At 34.8% G+C, this 18,418-nt stretch overlaps 1 protein-coding gene across 1 annotated transcript in view; it reads left to right on the forward strand.

The window, feature by feature from the left end:
• The window catches only part of LRP1B (LDL receptor related protein 1B), a 1,985,448-nt gene that overhangs the window by 1,441,851 nt on the left and 525,179 nt on the right, over window positions 1–18,418 (forward strand). Inside the window, exons 34-35 of the mRNA XM_044242553.1 lie at window positions 496–621; window positions 2,058–2,189. Coding sequence (XP_044098488.1) covers window positions 496–621; window positions 2,058–2,189 — 258 coding nt within the window. The remainder of the gene's footprint in view (window positions 1–495; window positions 622–2,057; window positions 2,190–18,418) is intronic.

The following is an 18,418-nucleotide window of genomic DNA, read 5'->3' on the forward strand; positions in this document are numbered from 1 at the left end:
TTCTAATTATTTATTTTAGAATTTATATTTTGAGGTCTAATTGACATATAAAATTACGTAAGTTTAAGGTATATAAAGGGCTGATTTGATACATTTATATATTATAATATGATTACCACCTTAGCATTAGCTAACCCCTCTATCACATCATATATTATCATTTTTTTGTGTGGTGGGAATAATTAAGATCTAGTCTCTTAGCAACTTTGAATTGTAATCAAAGTTTAATTGATACTATAAATTAGTTATAGTATTGCTGTAGATAATCACTCTGCCACACATCAGACCTCCATTTACTTTTTTTGGGTAGGCAGACTTCAACTGCAATATGCCATTTCAAATTATTCAAGACGGTAAAACATCATACTAATCTCTATGAAGCAGCTGCATTTATAAATCAACAAAAGTATAAGTATTTGTTCAAATTATTGCTATCAAATGATACTCTTTTTATTTTTCTTAAATATTTCTTTTGCTTGTTTTCCTCCTATGCAGGCAGCAATTCTTGCCAACTAAATAATGGCGGATGCTCTCAACTTTGTTTACCAACATCTGAAACCACAAGGACTTGCATGTGTACAGTGGGATATTATCTCCAAAAGAACCGCATGTCATGTCAAGGTATAAGATCTTGGAAAATTTAATTCTGATGCATTTATTTTATCAATGCGAATTTTAGGCAACAAAAATTAGTTTAAAAATAGAAAAAATAATATTAGTGTCTTATTAGAACAATGGTTCACTGCTTAGTCTCATATATGTAAGATTGTTACTATCTAAAAAGTGTTAAGTACTACTGCTCTTTAAAGGTCATAATTTGTTATTTTCCAGAACCGCAGTTTATTATCAAACTTTTAACCAAGCCCAGTAGAAACTACTTTCAACTTGAATAAGCAAGGGCTGAAGTAAAAAGCAGCGACTGGTTACTATTACGATTCAATCTGAATTCAGTTATTCTTTTAACTGTTTGAAAAAAAATACAAGAGAAGTGGAGAGCGCTTAGGTTTGCTTAGCTGAGAGAGAAGATCATTGCCAAAGAACTAAAACCTAAAACACCCATCTTCCTATTTCACGTTTCATAGATTCTAGTTCTTAGTTCCAAAGAAATTTGATTCTAGAATGATCTTTTTATCCAATGATCATGACTTCATTTTACTAAAAAACAGGTTTAAATCTGGGTGGTACAGTCAGTTACTGACTCTTGGTTTTGGCTCAGGTTGTGATCTCAAGGCCATGGAATCTAGCTAGCATCCAGCTCCATGCCCTCTGTCCCCACCCCCACACGTGCATGCCCACTCTCTCTCTCTCAAGTAAATAAATCTTAAAAAAGAAAAAGAAGAAGAAGAAGAAAAAGAAAATATGTGCCGAAAAACATGTTCTGAGGTACTAGAAAAATTCATAAGTATCAGGATGCAGACTTCTGGTAGTCAGCTTTTATGTCTGTGTATATTTTAGAACATATTTTTGAAGCTACAAGAGCAAGGTATTAGCAAAAATTAAGTACTTGGTATGCTTTTAGTGTTCAAAATGATTTAAGAAGATTAACTTTATTAGAAAACTAACAGCTCTGTAGCTATGTAAAAATCATATATACATTCAAAGTTTATCATCATATATAAGCAATAAGATAAGGGTATTAGAAAAGAGGGGGTGAATTTTGGGTTGTGAGGCCAGGTATGTTTTCCAAATTTATCTGCCTCTGTGTTTATTAAAGTATGATTCCCAGACCAGTAGTGCCATCACTACCTGGAAACTTTTCAAAAATTCAAATTATCAGGCCCCTGGGTTGGGGACCTCTGTAATCTGTGTTTTAACAAGTCCTCTAGAACATTCTGATGCATACTCATGTTTGAGAGCCACTAATCTATCTACCTTTCAACTAGTCAGAAATGTAGTATTCAGTTAAAAATTTTAAAAAGGCTAAGGAGCATGTTCTATGAAAAAATTAAGACTGAAATGATGTTAGTAGAATGATTTTAATTTTAAATATTCACTTGGGGCTTTTTTTTCTTTTTTCTTTTCTTTCTTTCTTTCTTTCTTTCTTTTTTTTCAATTAGGTATAGAGTCATTTCTTATGTACTCTGTTCATGAAGGAATCAGGGGAATACCTCTGGAACCAAGTGACAAAATGGATGCTTTGATGCCTATATCAGGAACTTCATTTGCTGTTGGGATAGATTTCCATGCAGGTAAATAGTTTTTTTTCATGATTTATGTATGATGTTTTTACTTGATTTATTATGCCTAATGGCAGTATAACCTTTCCCTCTGTACTCTGATAGTCAAGATGTGGAATAAGAAAGCAAATTAGTAATGAATATTTAAGCCTAATACAAATTGTTCTAAGTATGTTTTCCTGAAAAAAATCAAGTAAAAATTTCCTAAAGTATAGCATTGAATTGCAGGGACATTAAAATGTCACAATTGGCATTTGGTTTCTTCATTTTTATTGTAATTTTTAAAATGACACTTTTACTTTATTCAATTATGGATATAAAGATATACAAAACATTTTGATTGACTATATATGTAAAACACAATATAATTTAAAACATTTTCAGAATGATTATCTATTCTAATATAGATAGTAGCAAACGAATTCCAAATAAGTGAACAATTATAAATGCTGTGCCATTTAAATTACTTTTGAATATGGTATGTATTATTTTGGAGTCATATTTTATCTTATCATCTTGTTTTAGCAAATGTTGAAAAAAAGATCAGACATTGACATTTCCCTGTAGCTAACATAAATGTCTGATTGGAAATTGATGGTAGACACTGCCCAATATATCGAAGAAAATGTGTTTGTGTGTGTGTGTGTGTGTGTGTGTGTGCGCTAATTGCTAAGTTCAGACATAGTATAAGCATTAGATATACTTTTTGGATTTATACTTAGATCTATAATTCTATACTTGTGTGTCTAAACTTATATAAGCAAATTTCTCTACCTCTCCTCAAGATAAATCATATGCTTCCCATATTAAGGTTTTAGCGCTGAAGATGTACATGTATGTTTGCAGTATTTTTCAGTACTTGTGAAGAGTTAATTTTATCTAATGTTAAAAAGCAAGTAGTTCTTTGATTTATAATCTTAAAAACATCTTTACGCATCAGCATGTGGAATTCTGGTTGTAAGCTTTCTTTCCCCCCACCCCCGTCAGCTGTAACACATTTTGTTTAATCATGTGTTAATGAAATTCCTGGCTACAATATAATGAATTACTGGGGATCTTCACAAATATTTCAAAGATGACTTTTCTTAAGTAAATTTTGTATCAAATGTTTTGTATCAAATGTTTGTATCAAATGGAATCATATACAGGCCAAACTTCCTACATTTTAAAAAGGACCTTTCTTAAAAGGAAATTCAGACAAATATAGTATATTTTGTTGAGCAATATGTAAATTTTGCCAAAATCACAATGTGATTTTTGATCAAGCAAGGCTGTTTGATCAAACCTCATTATACACGGAAGGCTCACTATCCTACCATGCATAATCTACTCTCCCTTTTAATTACATGCATCTTATTCTTTAGAATTGCATCATATAGGATTTAGTCAGTGTAAAACTAAAAAAACTTGAACTTCTTGAAAAGATGTCATGTATATATGCATATATTTTCTGTAAGTACACATAATCCCTTGTTTCAGCTGTTATCACATATTTGATTCTTTTAAAGACTTCATAATGATTTTTGGAAGTATGTGAAAATTTCTGTGAGATATGATATTAAAACATTTGGTGTAAATGTCCTGGTTAGATCATTAGTAAATCTCTCTTTTCTTATGAGTAAACTGATTATTTGCATAAATTGAATTCACTCTTTGAGGCTTTATAGTGGCCGCAAAATGGTTAAGTTTCGTAGAATGTACCTCGACAGAGGATATTTTTATTTGCAAAGAATAGTACTCTATTTCTAGATTTCCAATAATAATATCATTATAAACTTATTTTGCATCAACATAGTTTTTCCCCAGAGAAATTCCTGGTTGTTAGTCAAAACTTTGTATTCTTTTTATCATATCTTCCATATTTTTAAATTCAATTCATAGGAAGAAATTGTTTTTAGAAAATCTTTTTCCTCTTAATGTATAAGGATGTAGGCATATAGAACAATCATATAAAATTATATGATTATTAGAATGTTCAAGAATGTATCTAAATCCCTATTGTTAATCAGAAAACAGCAATGCAAAACTTACTTTGAAATCTGAGGGTTGGAGACCTGGGGCCAGGAAAACATATAGTAGGAACAGGTAAGACTTTTGCAACAACTCGGATTCTGGTGCCAGTTCACCCTCTTACTACCCCGTGATGTAAGTTACTTGATATTCCTGAGGCTCAGCTGCCTCACTTTATGGGGCATGGGAATATTAAGATTAATGTATGCAAATGCTTGGCCCAGTGCTTGATATATATGGGAGCTGTGAAAATAGTAGTGATACCTAATAATAGAAAGTAATAAATTGTAAAAATACATATATGTCATATATGTGTATATGTAATATGTATGTATTTACACACATGCCCTGGAAGCTGTATTTCAGCTTCTAATTAGAGAAGATTTCCTTTTCTGTTCTCTTGACTATATTATACTTTCTGTTCAGTGATCTGCATAGAACAGTTGTTTCTTAACTTCTTCGGTACAGAGAGAGTAGTTTAGTAAAATTCCGTAGTAAAGATGGATTTAATTATGATGATAATGAACAGTAGAAAGAGTAGATTTGTTTGTTTGTTTGTTTTTGTTTTTTACAGATCAAGAGAGAGATCACAAGTAGGCAGAGAGGCAGACAGGCGGGGGGGGGGGGGAGCAGGCTCCCCGCTGAGCCGAGAGCCTGATGTAGGGCTCAATCCCAGGACCCAAGATCATGACCTGAGCCAAAGGCAGAGGCTTAACCCACTGAGCCACCCAGGCACCTCAAGCAGATATTTAAACATTAAAAATATCACCAGCTATTTGAAGTCATTAAATGTAAACCTAGGGACCAGCAGACAGTATATAGATAAGGGACCAAGTAAAATACTAGTGATTATGATGGCAGTGGTGGTAATAAGAACCTCCAACCACTTCTGTGCGTACCTTTTATGCTTTGGTCTATTTCACAATCAGGTCCTTTACTAATTGTGTTTTATGAAAATGTATTAGGATCAGAAGAAGTGGCAGCCACTTGATTTATGACACCATTATATACAATATATAAGTTTTCCGGCTTTGTTGAGTGAAGTCCCTTCAGGGAGGAAGGAAGGCAAATGGCTAGATTGCTCCTGAACAAAGGAGAGAAACCAGTTTTTGGTGCATTAACTTTTTTTTTTTTTTTTTTCCCACCATGGCCGTTATGTTTTACCTGATCATAAGTTCTTTCACTATTAGTTCTGTTTGAAGATATTCTATTTCCTCTTCTTTCATTAATGGGCTTTCAGTTCTGTGACATAATCCCTACTTTAGGAATCTGTCAAAGATAAAGATGACAGAATGGAAGGGCACATTAGATCCTTATTCTAAACAACAACAAACCAAACAAAACCTTCTCATTACAATAAGGAGATGGTGTGAAGGAGAATCATTTCTTGAGTATAACCATTATAATTTATGTCATAGGATTTTATTACCACAGTTTTATAGGGATAAATACATTGTTCAAACCTGTGCATTTCATGAGGATTAACAGATTTCAATCCTGCTGGGTTTTGGTCCTAATGAATTAAAGTTTTCTGCAGTGAAAGGATTTCTTTCACCAGATGAGGCAATTCTGGATAGTATCCACAGGAGAAAGAAGACCCTGTAGCTAGGTTTAAAATGTTCAAAGCATTTTTATCACTTCACTGGAAAAGTCCCATTCCACTAGAAAAAAAATAAACTTTGAAAATCTTGCCCACTGGGTCATATTCCTCCTGATGAATGAATATTGAATTTGATGCTTTGAAGAATGTGTTTTAGGAGAAATTCCTTCAAAACAAGGCCCATTGCTCCAGTTAGTTATGTGATCTTCAGTAAGTAATGCTCTATCCAGTCTGCCCCTCCCCTCCCTTGAGAGTATTTATAAGTTTTTATAACAATCACATAATAAGATATTGCTTGAAGAGAGAGGACATTCTATTCAGAGAATAGTTATTATTATTATTATTATTTGAAAGTTGTCACATTTAGCATAAAGAGACTTTACAGTGTGGAATGGCACATACAAGATCTTTCAAAGAATGATTATTTATCTGAAAATTTCAAGCTCATATTCCTGTTTTAATCTTTTATCTCTTTTGTTCAAATTTGAATCATCCAACTCAATATTAACAAATGTTAATTGCCATCTCCTAGGTGTAGAATATCATAGCTAAGTTTCTATACAGAAAAAAGACAAACAAGGAATAGTTTCTGAGGTAATGCATGTGTGGAGAATCTGTAGGGTTTTTGTTTGTTAGTTCTGTTTTTTTAAGAGAGCATCAAAAATTATTATTTAGATGCCATTGCTTGGCATTCACTATGGGGAATGTTTTAATGCTTTTTTACACCATCACATAGTGATCTGGCCATTAAGACAAAACATTGAAAGAACTTGTCCTTTTAACTTCTGTTAAAACCCATGGAATATACAACACCAGGAGTAATCCCTAATCTGAACTATAGGTTCTAATATAAACTATGGATATACCAATTTAGGTTCATCAGTAGTGACAAATGTACCACTTCAGTATGAGATCTTGGCAGTGGGGGAGGTTGCATGTGTATGAGAGGAAAAAGCACATGAGAGTTTTCTGCTCAGTTTATCTGGGAATATAAAACTGTTCTAAAAAATAAAGTCTATTAATAAAATAAAGTGAGGGAGAATGTATGAAAAAATACTGTTGCCTCATTTACACATTTAACTGTCACCTATTTATATGAAGTCACCTATTTATATGAAGTTCCACAACATTTACATATATTGTTAAATGTTAGAACTAGAAGGAACATTTGGTACCATGTAGTAGCATTCCCTCTTGTTACAGATAAGGAAACTGAAACCCAGAGAGATCAAGAAGTTATATGGTAATTAAGTACCTATTTCCAATTTTTACACTATGCCATCTTGTACCTATAACCACTGAAACAAAATTTTGTTTGGACATTGTTGGTATTACTTGATAAACCACATTGCACTTCTGCAAATTTGTGCTTGTAGAAGATCATATTTTATTCTGATTCATATACTGGATCATTGAATCAAGTGACCTTAAATCCATTTAAGAATTGAAGCAGGTTGGGGCACCTGGGCTCAGTGCGTTAAGCCTCTGCCTTTGGCTCAGGTCATGATATCAGGGGCCTGGGATGGAGCCCCGAATCAGGCTCACTGCTCAGCGGGGATCCTGCTTCCCCCAACCCCCACCTGCCTCTCTGCCTACTTGTGATCTCTCTCTCTCTCAAGTAAATAAATAAAATCTTTACAAAAAAAAAAAAAAGAACTGAACCAGGCGACACTCAAGTGAGAGTCTCTCCCTTTCCCCGGAGACTTAGAAGACAGCTATTCACAAAATTTTTTTAATAACCATTTTGTCACCAAGCAAGACCACAGAAGAATTATAAAAAGAATTCTTTTTATGTCAGTAACAGCAATAGTTTAAATATAATACTGTTGCTTTGGGACATTTTTTCAATTTTATGAAAACCATTTCCTTGGCTACAAAGTGAATTTTTAGTACTGGTTCATTTTTTTCTAGTTCTTGTGACAGTGAACCAATACTGTTTTGTGTTGTCATTTCAAACTTGCTTCAAGACTGTATTTTCAAATCATGTGAGCATTTTGTATGTATTTGTACATGGTCAATGCCAGTAAATCTTTCAAGAGGCAAAATAGTAACTACCACAAGAAAACAAAAACTTCAACAACCCTCATAGACAAGTATCATGCATAGATAGGGAACTATAAGTTAAACAAATTATTGTATATATCTCACAAATCATTTTTGGATAATTTCTGAACTCAAAACATAAACAGACATCTTTCTCAGACATCTGAACTCCCCAGAGATTGCTGGAAACCAAAAGCCCAGAAGATGCACAATGATTACCTGCTAAGATTAAGACTTTGGTCAACTTTTTTGGGATTTATATTATTCTCTCTGTCATTGGGAGAATCACAGAAGCAAATCTCATGGAAACTTCTCATTTGGGCAGTTAACACTCCTCGTGAAAGTAAAATGTGTCAATACCAACTTTAGATATATTCACACGAAGCATATCATTTCTGTGTTTGGGCACCTTTCTTTTTCCCTCTCCTGAGTCAACATATGCTGCTATATTTCTTTTTAGTGGCTCAGGATTCTTTTCAGCAGAGCTGCATTTATATTTGATACTCTAATATATTCCTGTACTCTTTTCCTTATCAAAACCGAGTTAACACGAAACCTATTCTAAAAAGACCTAGCTATACTAATTCACAGTAAATTATTAATAGCTGCTAAGAGATGTACAAGTTATCTTACGCTGTTTGAGGACAGCACAGCATCTTAACCCAATACCATAAATACAACTAAAGCAGCACTAAAGAGATATGAAGAAAGTATTTTTTAGATAAGTCAGTCTTCTGGATGTTTTTCAGATTTCTCTGTACTTTGATTCTTAGACAATACATTGTTACCTGTTTATTCCCAGAGACTCAGTCCTGGATATGCTATGAGGTCAAATGATAATGTTAAGGTCTCCTTTAGCTTAAGTACATTGATATCATTAACTCTGTTAATCGTGACCTTAAAAAAGTGCTTTTAACCTTGAAAAAGTGTTTTTTTCCTTATTTTAAGAAAACCAATAAAATGTTAGTCTATTTTTCTTTTTGACACCCTTTCTTTAAGAAGAGAAAATAAGGACCTTTGATTCAGTTTCTGAGATTATTGATCATTAGTTTTTAATCAAGTAGACAATTTTCTAGTTAATAGAGAAAAATGAAAATTATTTCATTGATTTTAGACTAGTCATAAACAGTAGATCTTTAATTTCTTTTTATCATTTGACTTTTTCTTCACCAGAAGCAATTAGTAAGTGTAGTAAGAAGGCCCTTTGAGGTGTAAGTAAGCAGATCGTTTGGGATGTAGTGAGCAGATCATTTGAGAAGAATAAAGAACTAATTATTTCCGTGAATTACTTACTACTTTTACAATAAAGACTTGGCTAAAGTAGAAAGACTAGAACTGGAACTAATTATCTACTGTAGGTTAGGAAGAGGAAGTTTGAGGAGAAAGAAAAATTAAAATAACACTTAAAAAATCCTTAATATTTATTGAACACTTACTACATTGCCCAAATATGGTTAGGAAACATTTTTGTATTTATGCCATTTAATTCATCTAAATAATTTGTTGAGGCAGGTGGTATTTTCATTTTAACAGTGAAGAAAGTGGGTTTGTGAATAAAATGTGGACACAGGGGAGAGTTGGTTACTTCAAGATGCCCAAATGAAGTTCTTCATTCAGGATTTGCATTTGAGTTTTTGCCCTTGGGATTGACATAAACCATGAATTGAATACCGGTAATGAAGTAGCCAACACCAGAACCTTGGTAATTTCCTAATGAGAATTGTAATCCTATTGTGGTGATGATTGGAAAAGATACTTGACAGTTTCAGAACTTGGACTTCGGGGGAATGATGATGCTATATTCACCAAAGTTAGGATTTTCCCTGCTAAACTTAGCGACAGAAGACCACTAGTACAGCCTCATTTGAGGGGTGACCAAGGGAAACAATGATCATTCTAAAAGGAGAAGGGGAAGGAGAAAGAAAAAAATAATTTATCTCACTATATTTGTATCATTTATTGCTACATAACAAATTACCGAAATTTAGCAACTTGAAGCAATAAACATTTATTATCTTATAGTTTCTTCGGGTCAGTTTATGAGGTTTCAATCAAGGTGTTGGCTAGACACCTTGTTGTAGTCTCCTCAGGACGCTCAGCTAGGGAGAGTTCGCTTCCAAGTTCATATGGGTGTTGGCAGGATTCAGTTCTTTGTGGGCTATTTGACAGAGGGTCACAGCGCCTCACTGAACACTGATTTCAGTTTCTGATCATGTGGGCCTCGCCACAGTGCAATTCACAACATGATTGCTAGCTTCCCTGAGAGCTAGTAAGCAATACAATGAGAAATGGCACACACATAATGAAAGCCAGACCTTTTGTAACCCAATCTCAGAAAGGATATCTCATCACATTGGGTACATTCTCTTTATTAGAAGTTGGCAACGAGACACAGCCCATACTCATAAGGAAAGGATTAAAAAGGGGTTCAATATCCTTTGGTGGGGATCATTTAGTAGTACATTAGGGGCTGTTTTCCGAAGTATTATAGATGTTTTATCTATATTATCAACACATATTACTGTCTAAGAGATAAATTTTGATGGCTGGTTCAGGTTATCAATGATGTTATATGGGTAACTTCTGTATTATGGCTTAAATCCTTTAAGAAAAGCCAGAAGCTCGCTATAACCCCTCTTTACAGTTTTTGACCAGTGTCTGGGAAAGTCTCCATGTAATATTAACTTACAGTAAATTCTCTACTGACAACTCCCTGGCACAAAAGCTCTTTAAGAAAAGTTCTTTAAAGAAAATTCTTATACCTGTCTAGGAGTGCCTGGGGGATACGAAGATGTGTAACACAAACAATTATTAGTGTGGTTACTTTCCTTCTTTTCACCAATGCAGGCTAAATGTTGACTGATGTTAACTATGCTTAGAATGAGTTCTAGCATTGCATCAAGTGTCCCTTCACAGAGATTTGTGGCCAGAAAGGGAGCTCTGAAGTAGATAGCAACAATTACCAGTTCTTTATGCCTACTATGGTGCACAAGAGCAATTATGCAAATCTTCTTCCAATCTCCCATCATTTGCTATGAGTAAAACATTCTGTCAGTGAATTCATTTGGGACTATGTTGAGAAACAAAGTTGATTGCTTTAGCTTAGAAGTTTATTTGTTTCATTTATTTATTATTTAATTTTACTGAGGACTGAATAAGAAGAGCTAGATGTAAATTAAGTAGGGAAAAACTCAGATGGAACCAGAAATGGAACTTGATTGTAAGTGTATTAAATACCAGAATAGATTACTTAAGCATTATGACTCTCTGGCTCTGGAGTCTTTTAAAGAGTTAAAACAAACAAACCAACTCTTCTGAATAATGATTTCTCTGGGCTACTTCCAGCTTTCTGACTATTCAAATTTTAATATTGACAGCTTCAACAATAGCAACCTATAAGCTATTGTTTTAAAACCATCTATTTTCTTAGTCAATAGTTATTAAAACCTATGTGAACAAAATCAGAATTAGACTGGCATCGTTTGAGCATAGAAAGTAGACTGTGTTATAGAATCTGTTCTTTCCTTCAAGGGAAAAACAGATGTTGACAGGGAGACCCCATTTTGGTTGCTACTTCCTGTACAAATTAAATACTAAGATACTAAAAACACTAATGATTTCACAGTAATTCAGGGTTCTAATTAATATGAAAAGTTATTTTTTAACTGAATAAAAGGATTCAAAAATTTTATTACCTATGATATATTATACTGATTAGTAGAGGTAAGAGCTAAAATTTATTAGTTATTCTTATCAATAACCTTATTTAAATAGTGACTGTAGCCTTATTTTTTTTTCCATTTACTGTTTTCCCTTAATATTATATTAGGGATAAAATAACTGATGTTTTTATCTCATTTGGCTCAAATTGAACGTATAGATTCAATACAGCATACCAATGAGTATATTTGCATACTCAGTTTTTCTCAATGTTCATGTGAAACCCTACTAACTTAAAATAGTGATGATTGAATGAAAAAGTAGATCTCTACCAGCTCAATAGTTAAACATTATTAAAATGTGTTTGAGGAGTATTAGTCAGTAGTTCAACAAATACTTATTGATGACAGATCTCAATCTACAATTAAAAAGTATTTTTGTTTAAAAATTCTTTATTAAAATTTTATATTATGGGAAATTAGAAAACATGAAACAAAATTGAAATAAAAATCATCACTAATACTATCACACAGATAGCAACTAATAATATTTTGGCATATTAATGCTTTATATCATTTTGTCTTTTTTTTTTTTAAAGATTTTATTTAATTATTTGAGAGAGAGAAAGAGAGCACAAGGGAGAACAAGAGCAGGGGGGAGAGGGAGAAGGAGGTTCCCTGCTGAGCAGGAAGCCTGACACAGAGCTCAATCCCAGGACCTGGGGAACATGACCTGAGCCAAAGGAAGACGCTTAACCGCTGAGCCACCCACATACCCCTTGTCTTGTTTTTTCATCGTAATAAGTGTACTCTTTAATCCCCATCCCCTATTCTCCCATCCCCTCTCATTAACTTCTCCTCTGAAAACCATCACCTTGCTCTTTATCATTAAGAGTCTGTTTCTTGGTTTCTCTCCCTCTCTTTTCCTTTGCTCATTTGTTTCTTTTTTTTTTTTTTTAAGATTTTATTTATTTATTTGACAGACAGAGATCACAAGTAGTCAGAGAGGCAGGCAGAGAGAAAAAGGGAAGCAGGCTCCCTGCTGAGCAGGGAGCCCGCCAGGACCCTGGGATCATGACCTGAGCTGAAGGCAGAGGCTTTAACCCACTGAGCCACCCAGGCGCCCCTGCTCATTTGTTTCTTAAGTTCTTCATATTAGGGGTGTCATATTTTGGCATATTGATATTTGTGCTATGTGTTTTAAATACAAATAGAACTTATCATTGATAAGACTTTGTCTTGCTTGTCTCAGTTACCATTCTGACATGAACACTTTGCTATGTTATGATTAATAAACTGTAAATGCTGTTTTTGACAGGAGTACATTATTAAAAATGTAGATAACATTAGTTTTTTATTTTTCCAATTTTTTTTGACATTTTGACTATTTTCAAGGTTGGGCTGTAAATTTTTTTTCAACATTTGTTTTAATTCCTCAAACTCTGATTTCCTTTTTTTTTAAACTAACAACTTTTTATAGATACAATTTACATACTATAGAATCTATGTGTTTAAAAATTAACAAATCAGTGGTTTCAGGTATATTCACTGAGTTGTGCAACCATCACCAATATTGAATTTTAAAACATCATCTTTAACCTAAAGGGAAACTTCATGCTCATTAGTAATTTTCATAGTCTTTCCAACTTGTCTGTCTTAAGGGAAGCACTAATCTACTCTCTATCTCCACAGATTTGCTTATTCCAAACAGTTCATAGAAATAGAATCATATAATATGTGGTCCCTCATGATTGAATTCCTTCAGTTGGCATAATGTTCATCCATGTTGTAGCATATACCAGTACTTACTTTTTTGGTATGTGGGAGAATTATATTTGATCTTATGGATATATCACCTTTTTAAATCCATTCATCAGTTGATGGACATTTGAGTTATTCCTACTTTTTTAACTATTGAAAATAAGACTTCCAAGAACATTCAAGTGAAAGTTTTGGTGTGGGGATTTGTTTTCATTTTTCTTGGGCATATACCTAGCTATGAATTTGATAGTTTGCCAAATGACTCTTCAAATATCTGCATACCCTGGAAATATGAAGTAGACATTGTTTTTCTTCTACTAGGCTTGCATGCAGGCTACCTTTTCTTACATCTTATAGGAAGATGGTGAACATAATGTTAATTGCCAGTATAAACAACTCCTTGCTCCTACTTAGAAATTTTTTTTAATAATTCAGAAATTTTCAGCATCATCCATTCTTAAGTGATTAAAAAAAATCTCTGAGATACAAGTGGATACCTATTATAGGCTGAATTATGTGCCCCCCATATTTATATGTTGAAGTCTTAAATCTCAGCATCTCAGAATGTGACTAAATTTGGAGATTATTTCTTAAAGAGATAATTAAGGGAAAATGAAGTTGTATGGTTAGGCCTTAATCCAATACAATCTAGTCCAAACAATGTCCTTATGAAAAGAGGAAAGACCATGTGCAGACAATGGGAGAAGACATTTATAAGCCAAAGGGAGAGGTCCCAGAATGAAATCAACCCCTGTTGACACCTCAATTTCATACTTTCCAGCCTCCAGAACTGTGAGAAAATAAAGTCCTGGAATTTTAGCCATCCATTCTGTTTGTATTTGTTATGGAAGTCCTAACAAACTAATACAAAATTTAAATATATTATATAGGAAATGATTACTAGAGGCATTTAAAATGTCTATTTTATTAGAATACTTGGTAGTTATTACAGGAAATTCAGTATCTGGAATAATTATTTGTTCAAACTGAAAAGTATAAATTTAATCCCATGTACTTTCTTCCAGGGAGGTAGATAGAAATAGGAATATCCATTTCTATATACCCTCTGTATTTATCACCCCACATAGAACTTAATCTTTGTCCTTATTTCAGCTTTTAGTGATTTGACTCCATCTGCTTGTTTCACTGTACTTGTTCTGTAATTTTTCTGCTTCTATTCAGAGGCCGTATTCTGCAGCCAGTTATGCATGTTCAGATTGCTAAAGAGCAGCCCTTTTGCCACACATACCTGTGTTTACACAGGTTTGGGAAACAACTCTGTAGTTCCTTTAGGTCTCTCTTCTTGTGAAGAAATTTAGAAGAGGGAGGTTTGTGGGACTAATAGACTTTATAGCTGTAGTTTATCTCAGGCCACAGTTGATAACCATCTTCCTTCCCTTCCACTATCCATTCTAATTGCTCTTCATTCCCAATTATCATTTTGGCAGGTCTAGGTAGCTGATCTGTGACCCAAACCTTAGTTCCTAGGGGTTTGAATCCTTGGTAACCCTTCTCAGACTTGGATTGCTGCATGTGTCTTTTCACAGAGAGTGGTAGAAGGTCCCAAGTGGACCACTCAGGTTCCATACATACTCTTCCCTGGCCACATTATGTGAAAGCAGCCCTACCTCCTTATCCTGCTCACGGCTAGTCATGTATGCCAGTATGGTGACTCCTCTTTAACCTGCTGATTATTAGACTCAAGAATTACAAACTCTCTTGGCAGAAACCATAGGCTGTAGTTTAGTGGGACCCTTGCTTGTGGCCCATTGGCAAAAGTGTGCCCTCTTTGGAAACCAGAAGCTCCAATCCTACAGAGTCCAAAGTTTCAGGGAAGAGAAGTATAGAATCCTCCAGTGGGTCATTGGGAGTTAATGAAAGTGAGGACTCTTCTGTTTTCATCTTTTAGTCTCTAGAGCCTGAATTGCTCTATTGGTGATACAGAACCATATAGAGGTCTCTAATTTAATGAATATACTGTCACCTGAGGATGTCATCTTGAAAGTGTTGCTCCTAAGCTGATGTTTCACCTGTGTCTTTAAAAGGTTGTCCAGGAATTCTATGAGACCCCATCTGCTTTTGGATGGTGTGGTATGTGATTAAACAAGTGGATCCCATGGTCATGGGCCCACTCTCATGCCTCCTTCACTGTGAGTTGGATACCTGAGGAGATTGTAGGTCATGCAGAATTTATGCCTGTGGATTAGGGATTTCATAAGCCTTTGTATAGTGGTGCTGCCTGAGAGCCTGCAGTAAGAAAGGCAAGCCAATATCTAGAATGGGCCTATGTCTTCATAATGAATCACTGACACTTCCAGATTAAAAGGTGCCTAATGTAGTTGAATTGCTACCAGAAGATCAGTTGATGTCTTTGAGGAATGATATATCATGGGCTCACTGTTGTTTTCCATTACTGATAGATTGGAGGTTCAGAGGCAAATTTAGCTAGCTTGGCCTTGGCAAGTGGAAATCCATGTCACTGAACTCTTATTTCAGTCACCATGAACTTTTTGTTTATGTATCCAGTTCTGGGGTGGCTGATGATGAAGCCCAGCTAAAGCAAAAAACTAAGGCACTTTGATTATTTGTACTTCTTTTGTGGTGAATGTAGGAATTAAGATACAATAAAAAAATCTTTGCACAGATGGCCTTTTTTTTTCACTACATCAGTAACTTTGGGGTAAATACCCAGTAGTGCAATTGCAGGGTCATAAGGAAGCTCTATTTTTAATTTCTTAAGGAATCTCCAAACTGTTTTCCAAAGTGGCTGCACCAACTAGCATCCCCACCAACAGTGTTAGAGGGTTCCCCTTTCTCCACATCCTCTCCAACACTTGCTGTTTACTGTCTTGTTAATATTGGCCATTCTAACTGGTGTAAGGTGGTATCTCAATGTGGTTTTGATTTGAATCTCCCTGATGGCTAATGATGATGAACTTTTTTATGTGTCTGTCGGCCATTTGTATGTCTTCTTCGGAGAAGTGTCTGTTCATGTCTTCTGCCCATTTTTTGATATGATTATCTGCTTTGTGTGTGTTGAGTTTGAGAAGTTCTTTATAGATCGTGGATATCAGCCCTTTGTCAGTAGTGTCATTTGTGAATATCTTCTCCCATTCCGTGGGTTGCCCCTTTGTTTGTTGACTGTGTCCTTTGCTGTGCAGAAGCTTTTGATCTTGATGAAATCCCAAAAGTTCATTTTCGCTTTTATTTCCTTTGCCTTCAGAGACGTATCTTGAAAGACGTTGCTGTGGCTGATATCAAAGAGGTTACTGCCTATGTTTTCCTCTAGGATTTTGACACATTTCTGCCTCATGTTGAGGTCTTTAATCCATTTCAAGTTTATCTTTGTGTGTGTTGTAAGAGAATGGTTGAGTTTCATTCTTCTACACGTAGGTCTCCAATTTTCCCAGCACCATTTATTGAAGAGACTGTCTTTTTTCCCACTGGTTATTTTTTTCTGTTTTGTCAAAGAGTATTTGATCATAGAGTTGAGGGTCCATATCTGGGCTCTCTACTCTGTTCCACTGGTCTAGGTGCCTGTTTTTGTGCCAGTACCATGCTGTCTTGGTGATCACAGCTTTGTAGTAAAGCTTGAAATCGGGCAACGTGATGCCCCCAGTTTTGTTTTTCTTTTTCGACATTTCCTTAACAATTTAGGGTCTCTTCTGGTTCCATACAAATTTTAGGATTGTTTGTTCCAGCTCTTTCAAAAATACCAGTGGAATTTTGAATCAGGATGGCATTGAAAGTATAGATAATTCTTTCAATCCATGAGCACGGAATGCTTTTCCATCTCTTGTGTCTTCTTCAATTTCTTTCATAAGTGTTCTGTAGTTCCTTAAGAACAGATCCGTTAACTCTTTGGTTAGGTTTATTCTCAGGTATCTTATGGCTTTTGGTGCTATAGTATATGGAATCGATTCTCTCATTTCCCTTTCTATATTTTCATTGTTAGTGTATAGGAAAGCAACTGATTTCTATACATTGATTTTGTATCTTGCCACATTACTGAATTGCTGCATGAGTTCTAGTAGTTTGGGAGTGGAGTCTTTTGGGTTTTCCATATGAAGTATCATGTCATCTGCAAAGAGAGAGTTTGACTTCTTCATTGCCAATTTGAATGCCTTTTATTTCTCTTTGTTGTCTGATTGCTGTTGCTAGGACTTCTACTACTGTGTTGAACAAAAGTGGTGAGATTGAGCATCCTTGTCATGTTCCTATAGCTCTACTAAACTTTAATGTTCTAATTATTTTCTTTCCAGTTCCATGACCATATGGCCTGGCCATGGGCCACTACTTCAGAATCTATATACATGAGTAATTCAGGCTACTTCTTTCATACAAGGTGAATAATTTGGTATACTGCTCACAATTCTACCCCTAGGAAAGGTTTTATTTGTTTTTTGTTTTTTGTTTTTTTCCCCCCTCTACTCACTTTAAGGCCTACTTTTGAAAGCGATTTTAATTCATGTTTATCTTGTTCTCATATATTAAGCCAAATGATCCCTAAGACAAACTAAGTTTTTGTTTTGTTTTGTTTGTTTGTTCATTTTTCTTCTTTTCTTGATTGGAACCTCTACATAGATGTTGATATGAGGACAAATGATGGTTAGTTCCAGATCCATGGTAACTTGGAGCTTCAGAGTCAAGTATTCTGTTTTCTTCCAGGGTCCAGAAACCTGTAAGGAGCATTTTCTCAAAGGATATGTAATTCTCTGGTACAGATACCATGGCTTTGCTGCAGAATCTTAGGGGCCTGTGTTGGGATTCCCTTGCTGAGGCTTTCCATAAACTCCATATTGTTCTGACCACTGACACCCATCAGGTCTGCTGTGTCCTATTACCCAAATGCCAAGGCTGGAGGGAGGAGCAAGATGGCAGAGGAGTAGGAGATCTAAATTTTATCTGGTCCCAGAAATTCAGCTAGATATTTATCAAAACTTTCTGAACACCTACAAATGCAACAGGAGATTGAAAAAAAGAATAGCAGCAATTCTATGAACAGAAAACTGACCACTTTCTGGAAGGTAGGACAAGTGGTGAAGTGAATCCATGGTGATATACAGGAAAATAGACTGTAAAGGAGGGCTGGGAGCCTCCTTTAGCCAGCTTGCGGCAAGTGATAGAGAAGCAGAGCACAAAAGCAGAAATTTTAGAAGTCTGTTCTA

Source organism: Neovison vison, chromosome 3, assembly GCF_020171115.1.
Source record: "Neovison vison isolate M4711 chromosome 3, ASM_NN_V1, whole genome shotgun sequence".
Taxonomy (NCBI): domain Eukaryota; kingdom Metazoa; phylum Chordata; class Mammalia; order Carnivora; family Mustelidae; genus Neogale; species Neogale vison.